This window comes from Triplophysa dalaica, chromosome 6 (genome assembly GCF_015846415.1).
Source record: "Triplophysa dalaica isolate WHDGS20190420 chromosome 6, ASM1584641v1, whole genome shotgun sequence".
Lineage (NCBI taxonomy): Eukaryota > Metazoa > Chordata > Actinopteri > Cypriniformes > Nemacheilidae > Triplophysa > Triplophysa dalaica.
In genome coordinates, this window is record NC_079547.1 from 24,179,231 (window position 1) to 24,205,282 (window position 26,052).

The 26,052-nt window shown below is 39.1% G+C and overlaps 3 protein-coding genes across 3 annotated transcripts; 2 read left to right on the forward strand and 1 right to left on the reverse strand.

Moving 5' to 3' along the window:
- The first annotated feature begins 6,198 nt into the window (after positions 1 to 6,198).
- On the forward strand, positions 6,199 to 12,343 carry prelid3b (PRELI domain containing 3). Its single transcript, XM_056751179.1, has 6 exons — positions 6,199 to 6,347; positions 7,882 to 8,050; positions 9,746 to 9,835; positions 10,231 to 10,301; positions 10,468 to 10,570; positions 10,760 to 12,343. The coding sequence occupies exons 1-6, from the start codon at positions 6,214 to 6,216 to the stop codon at positions 10,874 to 10,876; spliced, it is 684 nt and encodes a 227-aa protein (XP_056607157.1). The 5' UTR covers positions 6,199 to 6,213; the 3' UTR covers positions 10,877 to 12,343.
- Positions 12,344 to 13,592: 1,249 nt separating this feature from the next.
- On the forward strand, positions 13,593 to 16,779 carry aurka (aurora kinase A). Its single transcript, XM_056750698.1, has 9 exons — positions 13,593 to 13,808; positions 13,927 to 14,001; positions 14,435 to 14,735; positions 14,820 to 14,853; positions 15,032 to 15,223; positions 15,384 to 15,522; positions 15,609 to 15,757; positions 15,847 to 16,021; positions 16,378 to 16,779. The coding sequence occupies exons 2-9, from the start codon at positions 13,930 to 13,932 to the stop codon at positions 16,543 to 16,545; spliced, it is 1,230 nt and encodes a 409-aa protein (XP_056606676.1). The 5' UTR covers positions 13,593 to 13,808; positions 13,927 to 13,929; the 3' UTR covers positions 16,546 to 16,779.
- Positions 16,780 to 18,430: 1,651 nt separating this feature from the next.
- slc32a1 (solute carrier family 32 member 1) lies at positions 18,431 to 22,909 on the reverse strand. The gene is made up of 2 exons (XM_056749771.1): positions 22,002 to 22,909; positions 18,431 to 20,749 (listed from the first exon to the last, which is right to left on the reverse strand). The coding sequence occupies exons 1-2, from the start codon at positions 22,404 to 22,406 to the stop codon at positions 19,562 to 19,564; spliced, it is 1,593 nt and encodes a 530-aa protein (XP_056605749.1). The 5' UTR covers positions 22,407 to 22,909; the 3' UTR covers positions 18,431 to 19,561.
- Between the last annotated feature and the right edge of the window lie 3,143 nt (positions 22,910 to 26,052).

Sequence of the window (26,052 nt, forward strand, 5' to 3'; positions counted from 1 at the left end):
GATGTGGCATGGCACCTGCCACACATTATGATAGACGTGTATAAAAAAAGCTTAAGGCTTAGGGCCAGGAGCATCTTAAATAGATACATTGATTCACATTCATAATATTCTAGAATGCTGTGGCATTTAAATTATGCTTAATTTTATAAAAACACCTCACATAATACAGTATATCCCATTTTGATGTTTGGTTGGGACTTCAGGAAGTCATGTTTACCATGTCTAAATGCCTAAATGCATTGAGTTGCTGCCATTTGACTGGCTGAGTAGCAATTTGGGTTTACATGCAATTAAACTGGTTTTATCTAATTAAGGTGTGTTGTATATATATATATCAACACAGCATCATAAAAGCAGCCAGACATTTACTATATTTATAGATGTGTAAATATAGAGAAACGTTTAATGTGTAATACATTTAATTTCTAACACTGTCTTCCTGTCAGACACATTTCATTCCACACACATGCACAGTCTCAATCACACACGACACACAGAACTATACAGTACATGCACACTCTTATTATACACAGAGACATAATATCCATAAATACATATACACACACACACACACACACACAAACACAGAATATGAAATACATGCACACATATGCACATATAATACACACTGCAGTGCACGATAAGGCGCTACAGTGGACAGTGCATTGAACTACATGCATTGTGATCTGTTGACTGTAAAAAAGCCATTGAAATGAATGATATTTCACCTTTTGACTGTTATGAAGGCATGCCTCTAACAATGACCTTCACATTTTGCCTGCTTGTTAAGTGTCATAACATGTTCAATAGTACTTAATGGCAAGTCAGTTGGATTATTCATTAAGGAGTAGCAAGCTTTCAGGTAGACTTTTGAGGTTAATATAATAAAGGACCCTGTTATGGTAACAAAAATGAAAAAAATCAACATGTCTTTGATAATTATTTATCTAGAGAGTCCAGAGAATTGTACTGTGGTGAAAATTTTGAAATTGCTTGAAAGACCTAAAATTAGTATGCTAAAGTACGTCTTTAACATCATCACCGATTACTCGCGAACCATTTGATTGACATCAATGGATCAAGAGGAAAAGTTGTTCAGAATGAGGAGAACTATCATATGATATCATTAGTTTTTTGTAAATGACAAATGTGACGTGATACACAATTGTTTAAACAAAGAAATACACTTCAATTTTACCATTATTACTGTTATAGCGCCACCTAGTGTCCAAACGCCACGTTATCTTGTAGGTGACCTCGGAGTGATGGTCTACACATATTTCCCGAGCCCCATGATGATATGTTAAGCCGTTCTGGATTTATGGCCATTTAAATGTGATAGGTCCCGCCCATTTTTAAATTTTGGCGCCCCTAAGCGACCGTGAAAGGAAATTTCTACTTTTTTTCGATAATTATTAACAATCACCTTCCACAGAAGTCATCTGCATTGTTTTGGTTCCGATCGGTCGAAAAACCAACAACTAGTTCGCGAAGGTAGGTTTTCGACATCATCAGCGATAACTCATGAACCGTTTGATCGACAGAAATGGTTCAAGAGGCAAAGTGGCTCAGAAAAAGGAGTCCTATTATATGATATAAATAGTTTGGGTATATGTCAAATATCACGTGATACACAGTTGTTCATGCACTCCAGAAGCGTTATTACGCCCCCCGGTGGCCGAATGAGTTCTTGTTTCTTACAGACCTTCAGGACCATGAGACGAATAAGCCCAGCGAGTGTCGTTTTGATCAGCCTCTGTTAACCCGGTGTAATGAGTGCTCAAATTTCATTGACCAATGGCGGCCATGTTTTTTAAGATACGCCAATGTCCTTTTAGACATTCATGTAGAATGAGACAAAGAGACACCATACCAGATAATAAGTCAATGGGGCAAACTGTTGCGTAGTTATAGCCATTTTCTAGCTCATTCAAATTATAGCGCCACCTAGTGGCCAAATGCCGCAATTTTTTTATTGTGACCCCAGACTGAGGGTCTATACATATGCTCCAAGCCCCATGAAGATATCTTAAACAGTTCAGGAGTTATGGCCATTTTAGTTCAATATACCACTTCCGGTTTGGACGTTTTAGCGCCACCTAGCGACTGTGAATTGAAAATTGAACTTTTTTTCGATAATTATTTACATTCACAATCAACAGAATTCATCAGCGTTGGTTTGGTTCCGATAGGGCAAAAATCCAGGGACTAGTTCATTATTTTTTTTTTCCATAAAATGCTAATTAGCGAAAAATCTATAATGGCGGAAATAAAATCGGAGATATACGTTTTTTAAGTTTTGAGCCAGTGATTACACTGATATAAGACACTTGGGTGTGCGACAAACGGTTTAGGAGTAACAAGTGCAAACGCGTTTGTCATCTCTGTAGCGCCACCTATGGGTCGATTTGGCTGGTTCGGTGTATCTGAGTAGCGACAAGGACTACTACCATCTGACCAAGTCTCAGCTTTGTCGGTCTTACGGTTTGGGCTGCACGATCAGTTTTAGGGCAGAATAATAACAATAAGAAGAAGAAGAATAAAACCTACAAATACAATAGGTTTCTAGCCCTACGGGCTCGAACCCTAAATATTATTTACATTCATATGAACTTTCATGAACAATATTCAAAAATATTGTAATTTGGAGTTAGGGGATTTGAGGTGTGTGTGAGTCGTCTGACATCTCTGTTTCCTTTTAAACTCTTTATATATCAATATGTTTTTGTCCTTATTCATTCATTCGTTCATATAAAACACTTCAGCTCTGTGTGAATGCCTCAAATCCCTGTGAAGTAGTGAGGTCGATATTCATCCTTCAGCTGATTCAGGCTGATAATGTCAAAGGGCTTTCATCCTAATGCCCTGAACCAAAACACCTACGTCACACACTTAAAACACACACATCCACGCCACGCACCCAGACACATACAAATATAAAGAGGGAGACAAAAACTTGTTGGAAAAAAGCAGTATCAAACTCTTACTGAATGTGCTTGGAGATTATCGATAAATGACTCAAATAAGCACTTTTTAATAGAGAAGGTGAATAAATGTAAAATGATTTGTTTAAACATTAGCGTAAAAGGAAAAAATCTACGTATCTTAAAAATTTTAAATCTTCTGACTTGAATTTACTTCAAACTTTCAAGTTTCTCAAACCAGCATAAAGATTGTTCACAAACTTTTACCTCACCTAGTTTCGATTTTTCTTCTCCAAATGTGTATTGAGACAGCCTTATAGATATTTTAAGTTTTTGTTTACAGTAAAAAATTGAGCTAGAAGTTCACTGAAGGAAAAAGGACATATACCAGAGACACGTCCCAATCCTTAAACGCATTAACATCCTCCAGCAGTAGAGGGCGCCTGGAACTCATTAGATTCAAACTTTTTAAATCCACAACTAAAGACACTAACACTTGTGTAACTCTTATTTCTGAAGAAGAAAAACACCATTTTTTCCTTTAAAATGGATTGGTGTCTGGTATGCAGTTAGTGTTGTAGTACACAGGGCCGAACTGAGATTTTTTTCCAAGCCACCCATACATCCAGAACCACTGAAAACACTGTATTTAATGAAAGCTGCCAGTGATCTACTTCTCACTCACAGAAGTGCATTAAAGCAACATTAGAGAGTTTTTGACCTTAAAATAATCTCTCTAAAGTTATTGTAGTGGTAGGACAACTCTTAACTAGAAGAATTTTACTGCCACTGCTATCTGAGTAGCCCTGTATCGGCTGAAATCACACTTGTAACTTTGATGTGCGGGTAGGTTCACAAGCCCTGCCCATCACCCGCTTCATGGATTTAAAAGTTTTACTCGTAGCCCGGGTGAAGATAGTCAATAGCTTACAATGAGACGAAACGTTCTGGTTCAACGCAAGTCTCCGAACCATCACCATGGCAAAGCCAGCAAAAAAAAACAAAGAAGAGAAGAGAGAGAATGATCCGACATGAGTCAGAAGACGAATCAATATCTGACAGAATTACACCCAGTGGCACAAGCTGCAAGAGGCAACGGGTTGCAAAACGGATGGAGACCTTTTGTTAGCCTTCCTGCTACTGGATTTAAAAGTCTTATATGTAAAAAATTTCTTACTGTCCTGTACTTTTGAGCTTACCAGGCTGTGCTCAGGTTATTTATTGGTGCTCTAACGTTATTAGTTCTCAATTTATAACCGTAATGTAAACTAGAGATAGTGTTATGTGGAAGGTCTCAATAGCTTCGCTTACGTGGCATGATCTTGCCTCGTCACTAATTTAGGGTTTTGATTGTAAACGATGACTACCAAATCAAAATAAATGTATTATGGTCAAGAGTTGTTGATTCCTTAGTTCATGCAAGTAGACTACTGCTATGCTAGACACTATTCCCATAGCGAGTTGAGTGTAAGTTAGTGATTGCACCTATTACACAAAACTCAACGCCTGGTCGCGAGTGTCTTTCTGAAATTATGAGAATATGCAGATGATCAGAATGGAAGTGATGACTGAAAATGACATGTATGGGGCAGTCGAATTGATGATGAAAGTGGGGAAGCGTAAAATGTGAGATAGGCTTCGTTAATATGAGATGTAAATAGTACAAACCAACCTGCTAAACTAAAATTAGACATGTCTATGTGTCAACCAGAAAGCATGCTATTTCATTTGTCCTAATTAATGATCATGTGTGTGAAAATTAGAAAGAAGAGCACCTGTGTGGTGAAAAGTTTTTAGGAACAAATTCTCAACATTAAGGTTGTTGAATGACAAAAAGGGGCAAGTGTGGAGGATTTTTAAATTTTTATTCTTTTGCAAACTTGTTATTTACAAAGTAATGTAAGAATATGTATTCATTACTTCTATTAACACAGGTCTGAGATTTGTAGCAGCTTTCTAGTGTTCCACTGATTTATCTTTATGAATGTAGCTGAATAGTGGCCTATGTGAGGTTTTGGTGTAAGAAATTCTTCTCGAATGAATGTTATGTTGTGTTGTTGAGAAGAGAAGATGTGCACGGCCTTGGAGCTGTGAATAAGAATGAACGTAAAATGAGAATGATGTTTAGTGGAGAAAGGAGCAGTAGGGGTATAAAGATGGTATGCAAATAACAGACAGTGTTCCACTCTCTGCAGACTATGTCACTATGTTTTGATCCAACTTGCAAGCAAATACATATTTTCAAAGACAAATCTTGGTCTCATCTCTCAGAAAAGTTTCCACAACACCACAGAAAAGTATTTTTGTTGGTTACTAAACACATTCACTTCCATGCGTTGTGTTTTGGGTGACTGCAAATGTGCCATGACGCTAGCACAGCTAACAACCAGCTGCTACCTCAGAATCTAGTCTGAGCTATTAGTATAACCCAGGGTCAGTAGAATACCCCGCTGGAGACAAAAGAGTGCTTTAGTACATTTTAATGAAGTGACATAATGTAACAGAGGTTTCTGCTTACTCAAGAAATTCACGTGTATTGCACTGCCCCCGGGGAAGCTTATACAATGACAGTATTTACGACACTGATGACAACAGACAATTGTGCTTATCAACCAGATGGAGGAACCATAAGCAAAAGTTCTCAAATGTGACTTTAAATACAGAGGAGAGATGAACACAAAACTTCATTGCTAGGATTTTTTCAGTGCTCCTGATGGTCAGTCCAGTCCTGGCAGCATGTCGCGTGTATGTCACGTGTTATTGCTTTATTTTGGTCCACAACAAGTGGAGGGTTTAGACCCTTGACAGAATGTACTGCATGTTTGATCTTCAGGACCTCTTGTTCTGGAGTCTGTTTAAATGCACAACATTCTAAAAAACAAATTTATGTGTACATGAATGTTGTTAACATAACAATACTATTTATTAGAATTAAACAACTTTGAGTTTCAGCCTAGTGAAGATAAATACAGGAAACCAATACATGGAAACCATTAATTAACTGCAATTAACTTCTGTAGACCATTATAACTGTATATATTTATCACAGTACATCACACAATGAAAAACGGAAGCTTTATGGCACTGGGCAAAGTTATTTTGTGACCTCTCCATTTAAATAACCTTATGCCCTAACCTTTCCTAAAAGTACACACACGCAATGTTCCCATAGTAAACCTTAATAGCTGCTCCATACATGCGCACATTCTGGGGGCGGGAGGACTTTCCGTTCAGAAACCCCGACATGTGATTGGCGGAGTGCACTGTTACGCCAGCACTTGCATCAGAGATGGGCGGAGCCACCTTGTCAGTTTTCTCGAACAAACGGCGGAAGCGGCGCGGTGTTACGGAACAGCTTCACTCATCAAACAGTTGGAACAGAACAAGAACCATGAAAATCTGGACGTCAGAACACGTTTTCAAGTGAGTGAATGATTCATTTCTGCTTTCAATGCGTTGAGGTGATTATTCGAGTCATTTTTACACCGTCCCGTCGTCAGCCCGCTCCGGTTAGCCGGGTGAGTTAACGTTAGCTCATTTTTACGAGCTCGAGTCGAGTCGCTTCTGTCAAAAGTTCCGATATTTTATCATCTCCACTTAATAATATAAACATTTCTTATTTAACTCGTATTACACAAATATGTGATATGTACATCTATATCAGTCGGTTGCGATTTTTTTAACGTTAGCTCAGTTATGTGAGTTAATGAGTAACGTTAGCTTGTCCTGCTGTAATGAGGTGACTTTACTTGTAACGTTACACTAATAACACAATTAACTGAACTAGTGAAAAACTAAACTGAATTATTTGTTATTTACTGTTAACTGTTATCTTAATACATAAGTGAGAGGTCCAATGCTTGCATATTTGCAATATCCTCTGTTTGTTACACAATTTTACCGGCCTGCCCTTGACTCTCAAGCTGGCGAGTGAATAATGGGGGTAGATGAACTTGAACATCGTGCAATTTTACAGCAACATTGTTCTCTAATGTTGGGTCTGCAGGGCAGAAAACTAATTTTAGGATTTGTATTGTTGGTAGACGTCATTTCAATGCATCTCGTGTGGTGAAGACATCGAAACACTGTCTTGTAATATAGGTGGATTACAGAGGGGTTCAGATTAGATAAAACTCTATGAATGGCATGAGGACAGTGTGCCGGTCGGATTTTAACCTCTGCACCCTCGTGTGTAATGTGTGTCAGGTTGCAGTCTTGTGCAGCCATGTTGCGCAACTCTCCTTGGCAGCGGCGACCTTTCCCCTACATGGGCCTTCCAGCCGACGTCACCCGTCATGTGACCGCTTACCTTCTCCCGGCAACTATTCAGATGACGGACTGTAATGCTCAGTTATATACGGCGTTACAGTTAATATTGTTTTATTATACATTGATTTATATAATAGTTAGAGTTCAACATTTGTTTTTTAGGCTTTTGGCAGACGCTTGGGACTTACATTGCTTTATCCTATACATTTGACATAGGTATTTGCAATCCCCTGGGATCGAACCCACAACCTTGCGTTGTTAACGCAATGCTCATATCACTGAACGTGTGCCAATGCCCTTGCACCACATGAAAACCTAATAAAAACTGCAATTTGGCTTTAAATGATTTGGATGTTGATGAAGGGGTCCGCAAATAGTCCACTCACAGTGTCCTTGGTGGGTCACGCTTAAGATGTAATTTGGGAAGTCCTGACGGCTGTAACTGAAGTCACACTTCTGTGGTTATGTTGCGCTCTATTGGCGTGCTTCTCTCGTGCTCATTATATAATACTAAGATGTATTACTGCTTTAGTGTCTGACAGAAAACACCTCAAATTCATTTTAAATCTGTGTACTGTATTTACAGTGAAACAGACAAATAATATTAAAATGTGAAAAGGGTCATTAAAAATGAGTTTGAATGATGTATAGTATCTCACATCTCTCTGTATCTCTCTCTCACTTATAGTCATCCATGGGAGACCGTGACCAAAGCTGCTATGCAGAAGTACCCAAACCCCATGAACCCTAGTGTGTTTGGAGTTGATGTGTTGGACCGTAACATTGACCAGCAAGGACGCCTGCACAGCAAGAGACTGCTCAGCACAGAATGGGGCCTGCCCTCTTTAGCTAGATCGGTACGATTCTCTCCTTGGTCTTTTCAATGTGTCGTATAAGGCGGAAGACTTTATATCAGGCATATTTAGGAGAGCGTTTATGCTCTGAATGGGTTTTGTGAGAAAGCACCAGGTGCCGATGGTCATGACTCATGAGCCAGGATTGCACTACAATACTACATGCTTTTGAGTCTTCTCATTCTTGTCACACTTTGAAGAAAATGTTGCTCGGGCAGGTATTCACAGTGATCATATAACGTTTGTTCTTATTTGGCCTTATAGGGATGATTTTTCACTTCATCCAAAAGTGAAAAATCTGTCCTCATTTAATCACCTCCAGATTGTTTGAAACATGTATACATTTCTTTGTTCCAATTAACACAGAGAAAGATATTTGGAAGAATGTTAGCAATTTTCAGTTCTGGGACATCATCCACAACCGTAGTATTTTGCTTGTTCTGTTGAACACATAGGCCCGGTTTCATAGACAGGACTATGCCTTAGTTAATTTAGGCTATTTAAGTCACTATTATTTAAATGCTTTTTAAGAAAACATTACTGATGTGCATCTTGAGACAAAACAATGGCGCTGACATATTTTAAGATATGTCCGGGTAAATAATTTTTAGTTAAGATAGCTCAAAATGAATCTAAGTCTGGGACTAGTTTTAAACCTTGTCTGTTAAACCGGGGCATAAGACAAAATTTTGAAGAATTTAGGAAAACAAAGAGTTCTCGGGCTTACCATTTAGTGCTTCCTACTATGGTAGTCACAATGTACGGGAACTGAAAATGACTCGCATTCTTCCGAATAACTTTCTTTGTGTTCTGAAAAAAAGTAATTCATACGGTTAGAAATTACATGAGCGTGAGTAAATGATGATAGAATTTTTTTTTTTGATGAACTATCCCTTTAAACTGTATTTGAGTGGAGTGTGGCAGCGAATCTATTCCCAGAATTGACCTCTGTTCTTAGCATGTGTCATTGCATGACTTCAGTGGACATTTCAGGTGAGACTTAACTGTGTTACCACGTCATTTAATACAGGGGTCAGAATGTGACCTCTGGCATTCATCCCTTGACACGTTAAGTCCATATTTGTTGTATGTTGTTTGCACATCAGCAGAAGGACAAATGACACTCTGTTCAATATGTTTGTTTGCTTTTGTTGGTCTAAATCTTTGACTCAAACTTTCCATACAGTCTAAAACTGGACTTAAAAATTATAAAAAAAAATAATGCAGTTCTACAACAGAAATGAATTGTAAAAGGGAGTTTGGAAATGTATCTCTATTAAATTGCAGACTCACTCATTATATGAAATATTCTTGCTTTTGGAAAATATCACGTTTCTGTCCTGCTATTATGGGTTATGGAAACTTGAACCATGAGTCCATGACTTTTGTTTAGTTTGTTGTGGAAATGTGTAATGGTAGCAGTAGGATTGTTAGTGTGAAACTACAGACTTGCAGTCAAGAATAACATTGTGCCAAGCTTAGTTTGTGGGTTAATAACAGATTAAGTTATATATCTGGGATGTGGAGTGATTGACTACTTAAGCCAATTTTCACTTGTTGACCCGTACACTAGGTCAAAAGTGAAGTAAAATTGTATTTCTCGTATTTTGTATCTATCAAGGTATAAAGTTGGTATGCTGTCTTTCTGCAGTTATCAATGAATGATTAACAGATCAACCCATCTTTTGTTTCCCACAGATAATTGGTAATGCACGAACATGTACATACATCAAAGAGCACTCTGTAGTCGACCCCGAAGAGAAAACCTTTGAACTTAAGTCAACCAATGTAAGCAGCACAACACTGATCCGAAAAAGTATTATTGAGAGCACGGTTTACACACTTGCACTTTAATAATGTTAGCACACTTGTTTTAAAACACCATTGTTGTATTGCATGAAAGATTTGATTAATAATTGAACATTTTGAAGAGCTATTACAGATCAGTAATTATAGCATGTTTTATTGAGCACATTTTTGAGTGTTTATTTGATACATTCTCTGTCTTTTTGAAGAGCTATTATAAACGCAAAGTGTTGAGTTTGCGTGAATGTTTTTGGAATGAGGCCTTGCCGGTTAGTGTATGTTGTGGGAACAGGTGTGATGGGTGTTGTCTTGAGTTATTAAATATGTTCCCTTGATGAGTCATACCCATAATCCTCTACTATCTTTTCTCATTTTAGATCACCTTCACTAACATGGTGTCTGTGGATGAAAAGCTCACCTACAGACCGCACCCAGAGGACCCAGAAAAGTAAGATTTTGCTAAGATCTTTCAAACAACTTTTCTGAATACATCACATACACAGACAATAGTGCAACCACAGAATGAATTTCATATTATTCTCATTTTGATTGTGTCTGAATGCTAAGTTGCTGGATGTGTTTTAATGAAAGATGTTGCTCTTGACTGCTTGCAGGACGATGCTTACGCAGGAGGCCATCATATCTGTTAAGGGTGTCAGTCTCAGCAGCTATCTTGAGGGACTCATGGAATCTACTATTTCAACCAATGCAGGAAAGGTGGGCCAACGTCTACAATTTAAAATACTTTGTAATTCTCCGTAATCCTTATAGAACAGCTTCTGTTTTGCCTTAAATTTCAATTGAAACTTGCAGATAGAAAAACTGTGTTTGCAGTGTTGGTCATGTCACTTAGTTGCATGTTAAATGTTTGCATTGGTCATATTGTTGACTGTTTTCTGTCCTCAGGGTCGGGAGGCAATGGAATGGGTGATCAGACGGTTGAACACAGAAATCGAGGAGTTTGCCATCACGGCGAGAGGAACCATTCGCACACCAATGGCCGCCGCGGTCGCAGAGAAATGAACGTTCGTGTGTCACCACGCGGCTCCCTGTCTTCTCAATGTCTTTTTTCCGATCACGGAAGTTCAAGCTGTCTACCCCCTCACATTCAAGCATCTATATTAGAGGCTAATGGGGGAAAAGAAGCAAAAAAGAAAGAGGGACCTGGGTTATCACATCGACCCTTAACGACTCTGCACTTATTGTGCTGTCCACGCACAAGAAGAAGAACATGACGGAGAACCGCAGAACGTTCATTAGGTGTGATGATAAACTCTCAAACATTTAGTTTTAATAAATTACTTCTCCGGAACAGTTTCACGGCTCGACACCATCAGGGTTATATCAGTGTGGTTTGATGAACTGCATACAATGAGTGAATGGAAGAGAAGACCTGGTTAGAAGTGTTAAAAAGATTTGCACAGGCTGTAATGGATGCCGTGTGACTGACCGGACCTGTTTGCCAAACACCACCAAGTGTAGCTGTTACATGCAACTATTATCATCAGCAGGCGGAGCGATCGGCACTTGTACACTTGAAATTGCTATGAATATTATTATAATATTTATTTTTATTATTATTATACTAGTATCACTTAAACAGCAGGAAGGGAACAAACTAATCCAGACTAGTAGTTTTAATCTGAAAGATTTTTGAGGACCATGTCAGCAGTATCTCAGATCTGAAGTGTGTGTTTATCCGTGTGAGATGTGTTTGTGCTATTGAGTTCAGAGAAGGTTGAAATGTAACCGCTGATAGTGAGGCGGCTTCGATCTCTGTTGGAATCTTTAAAAACATGGGATGGGTAGCTGTACTTCCTTAGAGAATAAATTATCCACAAATAAAGTACTGAATTTGATCGGGTAGCTAACATACAGAACTATGTCAAGCTCTTGTTGCGCCGCACGTTTCAAGAGATTCGTAAGGGTTTCGTCGTTGGTTAAGAATTTCTACAAAACCGTTCCATACATTTCAAAAGTGATCAATAGATTAAAAGAGACCAGGTGGCATACAGGGCATTCTTTACTCTTATTTGCCAAATATGTACAGGTTGACTGTGGGAAACATGTGCAGGCATTTACTGCAGACGTGTTTTATTTGGGTTGATAAATACAGTCTATTTATTTATTTATTTTTGTGGGTTCATGTTGTCTTTGCCTTGGTGACATGAAGCCACAAATTACAACTTCAGCATTTTTAATGTCTGTGATGCGAAGTAGCCAATATGCAAATTAAAATAAAATGCAGACCATCTTTAGAACTGTGGATGTGCTTACGTTTAGAAGATGTATTTAGTAAATGTGAAAGATTGTCTAAACTGTATGATAAACATAAATATGTTACAGTATGGATGTTTTTCTGCAACACTGATACTTGTACATTTCTTTTCTTCTCGGTTGTATTAAAGAGCCACTGGCTGTTTGTTGTTTACTTCTGAGTTAACATGGATTATTAAAATAATAAAACGGCATGATTGCTTTTAAAACATATTGACATTGAATGTGTCACATGTTAATTTAGGTTTTAATCGGAATGAATTGCGAAAACACGTTGGTAAAAATAAAAGTTATAAAGTAATATGGTAATTATTAAAATCTACAAAGTCTAGAGGTGTGTGGTACTGGATTTAACTAAAGGTCGAACAGATATGGTGATCTAATGCAGCCTCATCCGTTTACATATATTGAAATAAACTAACAGTCATACTGCATCTGTTTTGTCTTTTGTGCATACACCACACCATGCTGTGGATCCCCTTACTGAATTATGACACTGATTCTGAAAGATTAAAGTAACCTAATTCATTTTAACATTGAAGTAGTTAGAAAATATAAGCAGAAGAACTATATTAGAGCAAGATGCTGTCTATATTACTTAGTTATATACACGATTTCGACAAGAAAACCATCCGATATATTTCAATGCAGCCATCTTTATTGTGTTGAATAAATAACTATTAAAAAAAGTATCTGATTAAAGATAACTGATTAAAAAATACATCTCTCCCAGACCATATCCCAGGCACAAAACATTTCTTCTTAAGAAGTAAGTGTTTACAGTGTTTTGTTGTTCATTTTATCATTTTACATTTACGACAGCAGTAGGCCTATGGCTAAAACTATATTTTATAATCTTGTATAATTTTGCTTATAAAAAAGTATTTTATTCTGTTGTTGTTACTATAATATGTGTATATATATATATACACTGTATATATATTTAATATATAATTTAAAAAAAGTATTTATTATATCTGTACTTTAATATATATGTATATATATATAATCATAAAAACATAATACATATATTTTTATTCTTAAACATTTTTTTACTGTCTTGAATTTAATACAGTATGAGAGGGGCTTTTTATGATTTTCTGTAACATTATTTATTTATTCATTTAATAAATGAACTAAAGTATTTTTGAACAAAATATATTTATAATTTTTAAGCAGGTGCATCTTTAGGTAGACTATTCGTCTTTTGTTAAGTAGGACTACTACAAAATGCTAAGTATAAGATGTCTTAAATAAATTGTAATGTAGATTGATGCCTCTTTACGATCCAATACGCCATCTCCTGTTAAAAAGAAGAACGACAGCACTGCATTTTTCCCAGCTTCACTTGCGCGACGGTACGTCACGAGACGGATTCCTACAGCCAATAGGATCCAGCGGGAAGTACTTTCTAGCCAATCACAGGTCCGATTATTTTTAAAGGTATTTAAAAGTGGGACATTTGAAATCAAACAGGCCAGAATCACGGACGCAGACGAGAACGCGTCGTCCTTTTGATAATAAATATACGTATTTATGAATCTTCTCGTTATTAAATGTAAAATACGTCGAGTTTAGTTTATAGTGACGGATTTGCAACACGAAGGAAGCGAGATTATTGTGCAATATAGAGTTTTGAGGAGGTTTTGTTGGCGGTAACGTTAGCGGCTAACTGGAGGTAATGGCCGTCAGTCTCCTTTTGAACATTTGGCCGGACACAAATGCAAACTACTGTATTCTGATATTATTATGTTTTTTCTTCTACGTATCTTAGACGTTTTTTCGTTTTATTTCAGGATATGGATTCTACTCCAAGAACTAATTCAAGCCGAGATCTAACGTTAAAGGTTCAGCGACCTGAAAATGAAAAGGTAAGTTACTTCACAATTATTGTTGTGTGTTGTGAGGGTTTTTCCATTTTACTAATCAACCATAAAGACTTTTATTCGTGTTCTTATATATTTGTTGTCTTCGTGTGCGCTTTTGCTCGAAGTCATAATTTGCAATATCTGTAATGCGTATTATATTGTTGTTTTCCCTCATGTTGATGCGTGTTTGGAATTCTCTTTGTGTGCAAAACGTAAAGATGCAACGTTAAGTACGTAAAGAACGTACAATATAAACATATAATTAATGTTTTTACATTTTTGCATATCCTACTTAAACGGCAGTGCATTCAAAATAAACAAATTGTGTAACTTTTACCAGGAAGATTTGTCACATTTGCTTTATTTAGTTGTGAAGATTATCATTGAGCAAATATCATTGCTTTCATTAAAAAATATTTCTAATCATGTTGTGCAGATTTGTGCCAGCGGGCCAAAAAGAGTTCCAGTGACCCAGAGCAGCCTGAAGCCCGTGCCCACTCCTCAAGCGTGTGTTTTGGGCACGACACGTGGCCCCCAGCGTGTTCAGCGACCTGCAAGTCAGCCGAAGCCTGCTGGGCCATCGGTCCCTGTGAAAACTCGCTGCCCCGGAGACCAGAACATCAACCCGGACCAGCTTAAAACACAGACGCAACATAAACCAATACAGAGCCAACCCAAGCCAAACTCCACCAACAGTGTTCCTGCAGTCGAACCCGGTAAACAGGAGAAACCTCAACGTAAGAACCGAACCGTATCATGTTCATTGACTGTTCTTGATTCTGACGAGGAATTAAAGATCTTACTGTTTCCTCTTTTTACAGAAACGCCTACCAATGGACTTTCCAGTAGTTCAAAGTAAGATTTTATTCAACTTTGCAGTGAACGTTATTCCTTAGTTTATCTTAATATTTAGAGATTTGTACGATGTGAGAATTGTTATTTTTGGAAATAAGGAAACGACCATTTTAAATTTGTGTAGTCTTATTGTAAGAGGTGTGTAATTGTGCACGTGTTTGCTCTGCTGCTTCTTCAGAAAAGCCTGGAGTTTAGAGAACTTTGATATCGGACGAGCTCTTGGCAAAGGCAAGTTTGGGAGCGTGTATCTGGCCAGGGAACGTCAGACCAAGTTTATTCTGGCTCTGAAGGTTCTGTTTAAAAAGCAGCTGGAGAAAGCCGGCGTGGAGCATCAGCTCCGGAGGGAGGTGGAGATCCAGTCTCATCTCAGGTATGATGCTTTCAAACTTCCATTTGCACTTTTACAAGCATTGGCTGAAATATTTTTCCTCCTAATAAAATGTGCTTTATAGACACATTTTGTGTTATACACGGTTAGGGGTTCAGAAGTTGAAATCAGATCTCATGGTTGTGGTTCATTTTATTTTCAGACATCCCAACATCCTGCGTCTCTATGGTTACTTTCACGACGCTGCTCGTGTCTATCTCATCTTGGAGTTTGCCCCTAAAGGAGAGCTGTATGGTGAGCTCCAGCGCTGCGGGACTTTTGATGATCAGCGCAGTGCCACGGTAACTCTTTCTGTTTGATGCGGGTCATGTGCACTCAACCCCAGCTGAGAGCAGTTTTTCAGTGTGTATCTGTTGTCTATTGGCAGTATATAATGGAGCTCGCTGATGCTCTGAACTACTGCCACTCAAAGAACGTCATCCACAGAGACATTAAACCTGAGAACCTGCTGCTGGGAGCCAATGGGGAGCTGAAGATTGCAGACTTCGGTTGGTCTGTCCACACCCCGTCCTCAAGGTGACTGGCTAATTGTCTTAGTCTTGTGGTGTTTTTACTGCATTAAATTCTCTCGTTTAACTGCATGTATGTTGTAAATGGTTTAACAGGAGGTCGACACTCTGTGGAACGCTGGATTATCTTCCTCCAGAGATGATCGAAGGGAAAACGCACGATGAAAAAGTGGATCTGTGGAGTCTGGGTGTTCTTTGCTACGAGTTTCTGGTTGGTCGGCCACCTTTTGAAACCAAGAGCCATGAAGAGACGTACCGCAAGATTTCAAGGGTAAGTGAAGTTCCAAATCTGCACAGATTCTGTCATGCGCTCCTGAGTTTAGGCTCAGTCTGTGTGATTCCTTCCTGACATTTAATAAGTTGACATGTAAGGCTCAGGGTTATTTCTTTAAGAGAAGTCAAATAAAATGTACACAATGCAGCACCTTTTTTTAATGTTAAACACTATCTGCTGTTTGCGTTCAAATGTCAGACTTTTCTGTCCACTTGCATGATGTGTAATCGTCACTTTAGGATTTGTTTTAGCTGTAAAGCAGTCTGGAATAACTTCAACAACTTGGTGCTCTGTTTGTCTGCTGTCTTTGACATATTCATGAGACTTCTGTGTTTGCTCTCCTCCTCCTACAGGTGGAATTTACATATCCAGCTCATGTGAGCGAAGGCACCAGAGATCTGATCAATAGACTACTAAAGCACAACCCAATGCACAGACTTCCCATCCGGCAAGTTCTGGTTCATCCCTGGGTTGTGGAGAACTCTGTCAAAAAGCCGACCACCCGCACAGCCGAGCAGTGAGCAATGCTGCGGTGGTGTTGTGAAACTCTTTGGTCAGAATGATATCTTTCCAGCAGCAATTTCTTTCTTTCCGGTCACCCTTTGGAGAAACTATCTTGTATGTTTTTACGTGTTGTCTTCATGTGCTGCAATTTACATGTCATTTGTAAATATTTAAATGTTTAATAAGACATGCATTGTAAAGTTTTAACAGTTCTTTGAAACAATAAATGTTATTATTCTGTTGTGACTTGATCACCTTCTGTTTTAATGTAAATCTTGATAGCACAGACATCTTGCATGTATTTGACGTCTGTATTCACATCGGCTAAAGTCCTCTAGACATCTAGATGATGTTTGATTTAGAATGAATGTATGATGTATTGCAGACGTCAAATAGATCCAAGCCAAATGATGTACTACTTTGTAGGTCTGGGGATAAATAACTTCAAACATTCTTACACTTTTCTTCTCTCTGTTGTCCTTAAAGTTTTCATGACCGTTTTTGCTGCTCAGTATCAGTAGCCTCTGTAGTGATCTTTAATCTTTGCGTATATTGAAGCATCCTTTTTGTCTTAAGAAGAATATTTAAATTATTCGTCAGCTGTTGCCAAATCAAATGGCATTGGATGCTTTTTTTTGTCAAATATGAAGCTTATGGCGAGATAAATTATTCACTTTTATAAATTGGAGCTTGATTTTCTTTGTCAGAGGCGTGAATCTTGTCACTTTTTATTTTGATTGTACCTAAATTGTGCTACAAAATTCTTTAGTTTACTTGAGAATTTACTATAAGGTTATATTCTAAAATATAACCTTATATAATATAAAAGGGTATAAAAAATTCTAAGTACTTTAAAGCAAGCTGCAGTATTTCCTTAGGTTTGTATTTGGACTTAAGTTTTAATTGTAAAGTGCGGAACAGTGTGTCCGATCTCAAGACGGCGCTGTTGTCTTATGTTTGCGAGTGTATGATCCCAACCCTAGGGGGCGCGTGATGGTGAGAAAATGGCTCCTCCATCCGAACTCAAATACCCATAGTTCAACGCGAAGCTAAAGACCGGAGAAACATTATTGGAAAGAATGTATTTTCCATCCAACGTTTCACTTATGAAAATGACCGTGTAGATGCAAATTCGTTTAATAAAATTATTTATTTAAATAACTAATAACTAATTGAGCCTATTTGTCCCCCTTTTTTTTTCTCATGTCAAATTCTCTCGCCCTGCATATATGAATTTCGTTTAATTTTATTCATCTAGGCCTTTTAACTGAAGCTATTTCAAATGTGTAAATGTTTAATACTGGAAAGTGTTTTAAAATCTTGAAATGTTTGTATGCGTGTCTCGTATTATTTCCCACTTGATCTTTCTTTCAGGCAGACACGAGCGTGTTTTATTTTCATTTTAAGAGCATTTAAACAGTTCGTCCAGATGTTTGTTTACCGGTTTGACCCGCAGACTCCGAGACAAACATCTGTCCACGCGCTCACGGGCTGTTGCTCCCTCCACATATGAGTGACAAGTTGAATTAATTTATTTTTAAATAGGACTTCTATATTTAAAAGATGTTCATGAACGTCTAATTTTTCATATTTGCGCAGATATTTGTAGTGTTACATGCATAATAAATGTTAAAATTATATTTAACTAGACAAACAACATACATAGTCAGTAAATAAAATTACAAGTAATCACGTTATAAATATAGCCTATATAATCCCCCCCAAAAGAAAAAAAAATTACGATTGAATTATATTTGAAAATGATATCTTTACATGATCATCCGGAATGAATGGGAGAGCGTGTTTGGGGATGGTTTTGCAGGTTTATTGTGTCTTGGAGGGAAAATGCACGTGTTCAGTGGGGTTTTTATAACACATAAAACCAAAAACAATTGTACAATATAATTTCACGCGTTTCTTTATTCTGCAATATATTCATTTTCACGATATATGATAACGATTTTGTGATATACATTCCATCTTTTAAACCACAATAACACAACACATACGGTTTATAACATTTCCACAGCACCCATTGGATTGCACAAAATGAAAAATGTCTTATGCAAGTCCTTCGATTTGGAGTAGGCCAATGCATCAGACAGCTTGATTTCGATTGAAACACATCGTACGCAGGGGGACATGAAGCTTCTTTTGTGCTTTCTTATAAATCGTTGTTTGACATCCGATTAACACAATTCAAATTTAGTGGTTTGATTTAAATTTTGTCTATTTAGTTTTCCATCCGTCAGACGTTTTTTTTTCTGGCCCTCTTCTTTATCCTCGTCGTATTTTCGTTATCATCAAATAGTCATAAAAATATGATTTCCTTTGCGTGTTGAGATCTGAACTGAAATGCAGCAGATTTTTTTCTGTGTGTAAATCCCTTTGTTCTCTTATTCCCCGGAATATATTTAATGCTGCATGGACATCATACGTTCAGAATGCATAGTTTAAGAACTCAATCACCTGTAAAATCTACTTTGCCCTCTCAGTTTAGTTTTGGTTACAGTGATGTAAAACAAATGCGTATTCGGATCTAATTGTTCATAATCCCAAAAAAATCTATATTTCTCTACACACTCTTGTTCGTTTTATTGCCACGATGTTGGTCCCCTGTAAATAATGAGCTTTTTATTTTAACAACATTTATTGCAGGTCATAAAGACGCGTTTCCTAATGTCATTTTTTTCTTTCAGCAGTTGAATGCCCTTTTAATCGAGCCAAACCGTGTCTTTTCTTCTTGGAAAAAATAACCAGTAAACTCTCTTAAAAAGAAAAGGGTTTTGTGCTGATGTTTATTTATAACACGCACCTTTGACCAATGCGCAAACGTAAAGATACGTTTTCGGAATGCGAATTCGTTCGTTTATTAATTAATTAATTAATTTATTTATCATGTAGTGAAGTCAGATTTGCAGACACTTTCGAGGTTAAAGCCGAGGTCTGGTGTATTTTGGGGGACGGGAACTTATCGGTCTGGTTCTTGTTATGTGGGATGCGTTTAACACTTATCACCAAATGATCACCAAACTAATCCGAAATGTTGTATTTGTACGCTTCGATGAGGCCCTCGACGGAATGAATGAAGCCCGAAATACTGCATATACCCCCGATGACAAATATAGCGACGTCGAAGAACACCTGATGCCACAAGAGCTTTCTCCACAGCAACTTGAGATGAAACAGGCTGGGGAGGAGAAAGCACAGGCCCGCGCCCGTCAGGCTGCCCGTCAGACCCATGAGGAGCGCGAAATGCGGCACGTAGATCGCCATGAACATCGTGAACACAACTAGTGCGCAGCGGAGAGAGAGGCCCCAGGACTTGAGACGCCCATCGCCTCCGTAGCAATCCGGGAAGATCGCACGGTTTCCCTCTTGGAAGAAACTCTTTTCCAGGACCTCGACGGCAGCGAAAAACGGCAGCGGGTAGGAGAGCAGCGCCTTGGCCACCAAGAAGAGGTTCACAACGGCCCTGATGCTCGACGGCAGGTTGTCCGTGATGACTTCCTTGGTGTCGTCGGCCCACGTCAGGTAGGCCACCAGGGCGAAGAGGCCTTTGAGGATGCAGGCAGCGATGTGAGTCCAATTCATCATGCAGTGGAACTCGCTGGGTTTCTGCATGTTCCCTTCCATGGAGGGCAGGAATATCTGCGAGGTGTAGCTGAACACGATGATGCCGATGGAGATGGGGAACTTCTTGACGTCAATGTAAAACTTCACCTTGTCCCACGCCCAATCACGTGCCCTGGACAGGCAGTAGGCGATCACTAGGATGTTGATGATAAAGTGCGCGATGGTGCAGAGCAAGCTGAACTTGGACACGGCCTTGAGGTTCTTGAGGAATGCGCAAGGCAGAAGTGCGGCGGTAGCGATGATGGCCCACGACCTCTGAGACACCGGGAAGTTCGGAAAGCTGTTGTACATCAGATTGCCGCTCACCACCACGTACAAAATGCAGGTCATCACGAGCTCAATTATTTGAGCTACGTTGACGACGTGGCCGCCCAGCGTGGGGAACCGCGGCGCGCAACACGCGTTGGCGATATCCACATACGATTCTCTCACTCGTACCAGCTGCCCGTCTTCGTTTTCTTCGTAGAGGCAAGCGATGAGGATCTTTCCCGTGTAGCAGCACACGACAGCAGCAAATATAATGAGGAACAGTCCGAGATATCCACCGTGGAGGATGGCGTATGGCAACCCCAGAACGAACATGCCCTGAAAAAAAAACAAGCACAGGTGCGCCGTTATACAGAAGAACGCGGAGGACTTTCGCGTGTCTAAATCATTCACAATGTAATGCATTCCATTGTATTCATACAGATTGTACTTATATTATCATATTTTTCGTGTCACAGTTGTCTGGGGCTAATATGCATGGCTTAAAATATTGCTTTCCAAAAGGCTCTTTGTTGGGCTGTACGGTTCCATATAGAACCATTAAGATCCAAAGAATCTTTCTGCTGCACAAACGGTAATGTGGTGAAAAAAGGCTCCACAAACAACAAAATGGTAAGAAATATACGATTTTGATTTCACCCGCTTTACGCGGGTTCTTTGGGTAATTAAAATGATTATTCATTGGCATTGGTTGAAAAGAATCTTTTTAACATCTGCATTTAATTTTTTTTTAAACAATACTATTCTGGTCTCACGACAAACAACAAGCGTTTTATTTCATTATAAAAATATCAGTTGATTCAGGTCTAATTTAGGGAGGATTTGTGCGCCATCAATTTCGGTATTCCCTGCAGATGTTGCAGCGGAGCTTTAGAAATGCAGTTGAATTCAGCGAGGACATTCCATTTGCTCTGAGCAAAGTCACGCTCTCCTCATCGTGTCGTCATCAGCGTGAAATGAATAGGCAGGGAGTCACGTCACGGATGTCAGTTTGATGTTAAGAGCTTTAACTGCGCATGATTGAATATGTGCGGGATTTTATTGGTTATTTGCAAATGTTGGCCACTACCACAACGTATTAAAGAAAAACGATGTTTTTTCATCCCTGACGATAGAAACAAAAGAACTAAGCAATTTAATTTAAAATACTTTTAATCCTTTTCATTTGACCTCAACGCAAAGGGGACATTATGGTCTCCAATTTACGCACATCGAAAAGAGAAGAAACAACTCACGCTAACCCCAATATTCTTTGACTGTAAAAACAAAAGGTAAGGCAGTATCGAAATACAGTATTTTTTTATATTTTAAAGCTCAGCTCTTTGCTAAACCTGCCTGGAGCGAACAACATGCTTCCTCATCCAAATCTCTCTAGACACGACATCACGATAAACCCGCACCACCAAAGCGTTTCGCTTCATTACAATGGTGCAGAAGACTTGTTCAATTATATTTATCTGCACATTTCGTAAGATATTGGCATTTAATAATATATATTTTCAAAAACAGCTGATTGCGTTCAGGCAATGTGGATTCACAGTTGGACACTTTACGCGCAATGCCTTTTTACCTGGATAGCATTGGTCACGTTCCATCCAGCCTCCCAAGCAGTTATTTTTGGCTTGTCCGCACTGGCGAGTTCGGCGCTTAATCCGCCGTCTTTGGACGCTGAGGGCGGTGGACCCGTTCCATCCCTCTGATAATGGCTGTCCCCTTCAGCCATCCCTTCTCCCCCAATTTCCCCAACGCCCTCTCCACCCATTTCATCGTTTTTAAGTATGTCCATCTGAAGTCCCTGCCTGTGGTCATAGTCCAGATCATCACAGGCGGCGAAGCCCAAACCCTCTTCATCGGTGGCGGCCTGGAAGCCCATTCTGGCGAACATCCCACTCACCTTCGCCTGCGACTTATTGGTGACCGTGTGGGCCGCGTTGGTCAGCTTGTTCGAAATCTTGCTTCTAATTAACGTGGCCATGATTACTTTTCTTCACGAGGACCAATTAAAATACGAAAGCAATTAACGTTTAGATTAAACTTTAGTGTGCGAACTAGTGCTTTGTCTGCGCATCAAGGAAGCGAAAAGAGAACGGACTCTCGTTGTGACGCGTATTCGTTATCTCCAGTTCTGAATGAAATCACGCCTGGTGTTTTTGGTATTCCCGTGGATCATGTCACTTTCAGGCATAGATTATACCTGGCGCCCGCATCCTGTTCGCCCCCTCCTCTCTTTTTTTCTGTCCGAACGCTGAGACGCGCTTCCAAGGTGAGAGCAGATTTAATGTCCGGTGCGTAACGAAGAATACTCGCGTTTCGTTTTGATCGAGCTGTCGGCTCTCTGTATCCGTGGGACAGCTCGACTCCTGTGTTTCAGTGGCAGTCGTTGGTGCCAATGCGGTACACTGGAGCTCGGGGGTGTAGAGAGAGAGGCACGTGTCACCGTCAGCCTGCCAATGCCAAGAGTCTCGCGCGCACCGCGCGTCTCCGGCTCCCAATGCGCGCTACTCCTCACCGACGAAAAAAACGGGGTAAAGATTTGCTGCATTTCTAGGGGAGGTGCTTGCAGTGCCCCATCCTCCACTCTCATAATGCCCAATACTTGGTATGAGCACCCAATGGCATCCGGGGTCTCGGCGTGTTGCATAACTTTACGTATATATAAACCATCTCCACACATCGGACAAGGTCTCACATGGACACACTAAAAGTTGTTTCGAAATATTCTTGACTTTTCCCTTTCTTTTTTTCAGCCTGGCAGGTTTTTAATAACTTCAGCTGAATGTTTACAGGACATGAAATAGTCGTGGCTCATTTTCAACAAGAAGAGACATGGCAACCTCACTGCAGAGAGCTCGTTTTGGAATACGCGTTATATTGGATTTAAAGCTTTTTTCGGTCGTCGCTGGAATGAACAAGCAATGAAAAACGTCGCAGTTATGAATCTGTCTTTTAATAATTATGGTTTAAGAGCTAAATTATCGCAAGTGTATTTGTACAGTTTGCTATTCATAAAATTTGCAAAAATGTTTATCATGCATGATGCAGAAATCTTGGCTGTGTTTTAGTAAATCTGCATTATCTTTTTTTGGGGGGGGTTGACAAACTACAAAGCAGAAAAAATAGTTCAATCTAAGAGAGTTTTCATTTATTTGCACCCGCCATGTAGCACTTCTTAATTTTTTTGATATTGTAGTTGAAGGAATGCGCTTTGTACACGAGCTTCCCTGTGGATTCCTGCAAACCCTGAAGGGGACACGTCATAAAATCATCACAGGCCTCAGAGCTCGTTTCATTCGTGCACGTTTGGATCATATTGTCCGATATTCAAATCTTTCATAATTTTTAAACAGGTTTTTCAAATGCTAACATACGCATTCCATTAAATAACCTACATTTATTTAAAATAGTATACGCGTGCTTTTTTGATGTAGTGGAATGATTCGAGTCTACTTACTAAATATTGTTTAGTAAAGGTACCCCGATTACAAACATGTTATTGATATCGTGACCTGTGCAAAATTGTAAAGTCTAACACGCGAAGACATAAATAAATAGTAAAAATTAAAATTTTCCTCTTTAATACTTTTCCACACGAAAAATGCAAATTGCTGCAATTATAATTTTATTTATTATACTACAGTCAAAAGCGATTGTAGAACAGTTTCAATATTTGATAAAAAATGTCAATAAGTAATTTATTTAAATTTTTAGGGTTTTGTTGAACTTCATTTCAGCACCGAGGGAACGGACAGCGACCACGTGAACTCTGACTCTAAATCTTCCTGAACCCGTCATTAAAAGATACAATTTCAATGTTGTATTTGTCACCGAATATTTGACTTTAGTAAAGCCGGATGTGTGTGATCTAAGCGTATTTATATAAGGATTTTACGAGTTTTGGTGAGGTTCTTGGATAGAACAGTAAAATACATTCAGTCATTTTAAATGTACTTTTTACTTTCTATGGTTTGTGTTTTGGTGCTGTACACATAATATCTAATCGTGTACATCTGTGATTGTCTTTCCCCCGGAGATTGATTTTGTTCATCCCTCGAGCTGTCGGCGGCCCCGGTGGGAGCGGAACGGGTTAATCGCACCGGCGTTATCTGTCGCGCACAGACCTCGTGTGATATCTGACCGATTCACAGGGCTGTAAAAATACAATCATGGGACGCCGCCTCCTTTTTCAGCGCTTTCTTTGAGGGTGTCTACATCTGCACGTTGCAAGAGCGCATTACATTACAGAAATAATATTTGGAGTTATATAGATTCCTTATAATAATGTAATGATGCTTATTCTTTCGCATTATATTCTAATGGAAATATTTTAGAACCACTGTTGAAACATAAAACATTTTCTCATATTTATATTTTATTTTCACACACATCCACATGAACTTCTGGGTATCATGGAGGAATTTAATTGTTATTGATTTAGGCATTTCTTTCGTATAAATTATCCTCATTAACTTTCCATCATAATGACTGGACCTTGTGTTATTTTTCACGCATTTACTGATCAAACATTCATTTGGGCGTTTTCAAAGGCAGGTTTGGTTTTATCAATGAATGAATAGTTGTAGTGAATGACGCTCGAGTGTGTGGATGTGACTCTCAGATCGGACAGTTCAGTGGGGTAGAACGGATGTCCTCTCTTCTCATTCGTTTTATTACCCTTCAGAAAAATCATAGAGGGCAATAGGAGGTCAGAATCCTTCCCCTAGGAGTCCTCCATAAGCACATAACACCACATCTCTCCCCGGGGACACTGGTCTGGGATCAGTCTCTCTCTGATCAGGTGTATTACGCTGCTGTCTTTGTCACACTGCTGTGTTCAGTCCCCCATGTGGGATTCAATGTTATCTTTTTTCACAGGTTGATATCAACGCATTGTTGGGGAAGCAGCGCTCTCGTGATCTATTCTGCACTCTGCCTGTCCGTGTGTGTGCCTTTGTGTGTGTGTAACGTATAATTTTCTTGTCTTGTCATGGTGGTTTCCAGAAGTAAAACGAGGATTTCGTCGAACCAAATTATCCAACATCTGCAGCACAGTCTCCCTCTCTCTGCCTCTCTTTTGCTTTGTCCGTTTTCCCATTACACACTTCACTGCGCGGCTCTGCTCTGAACTAGTCTTGCAGAGAAATTCTCTCTCTTCTAGACAGATCATAAATTAAAAAAACAAAACCATGATGCTGCGCAGAAACAGATAAGTGTGATGCACACAATCTATACTTTTTCATTGTATCAAATGTAATGTACCCTTGTGTCCATATTTATATTTATCACATAGGCCTATTGCAAATATACTGTCCCTTTGTAATTAAATGTGGACAAATATTTAGTCTTCGGTCCATATAGTCGAATTATAATGGAAATGCTTTGCGTTGCATTTAAACCAAGATTAAAAAATTGCTTGTTTTTTTAAATGCAACTTTCCGTCGTTTTCTTTCTTTTTCAGAAACGTATATCCTCCCTCCCGTATAAGCATCGGTCGACCTCTTCTGCTGCTCAGCGAGGCGGAAAATAACACATAACACACTTCAATTAAAGCGCAGAAGTGAAATGACGCGAGCCCCCCCTGGGGAACGCGGCGTACTGGAATTAGCCAATAGCGCACACTGGCC

Bases quoted from the DNA above. Each gene is read 5' to 3' on its own strand.
- prelid3b (XM_056751179.1), top strand. From the start codon at position 6,214: ATGGGCGGAGCCACCTTGTCAGTTTTCTCGAACAAACGGCGGAAGCGG. The intron at 6,348-7,881 runs GTGAGTGAATGA...TCTCACTTATAG, and splicing joins ACGTCAGAACACGTTTTCAA to TCATCCATGGGAGACCGTGA. The intron at 10,571-10,759 runs GTGGGCCAACGT...TTCTGTCCTCAG, and splicing joins TTTCAACCAATGCAGGAAAG to GGTCGGGAGGCAATGGAATG.
- aurka (XM_056750698.1), top strand. From the start codon at position 13,930: ATGGATTCTACTCCAAGAACTAATTCAAGCCGAGATCTAACGTTAAAG. The intron at 14,002-14,434 runs GTAAGTTACTTC...CATGTTGTGCAG, and splicing joins AGCGACCTGAAAATGAAAAG to ATTTGTGCCAGCGGGCCAAA. The intron at 16,022-16,377 runs GTAAGTGAAGTT...CTCCTCCTACAG, and splicing joins CGTACCGCAAGATTTCAAGG to GTGGAATTTACATATCCAGC.
- slc32a1 (XM_056749771.1), bottom strand. From the start codon at position 22,406: ATGGCCACGTTAATTAGAAGCAAGATTTCGAACAAGCTGACCAACGCG. The intron at 20,750-22,001 runs GTAAAAAGGCAT...TTTTTTTTTCAG, and splicing joins ACGTGACCAATGCTATCCAG to GGCATGTTCGTTCTGGGGTT.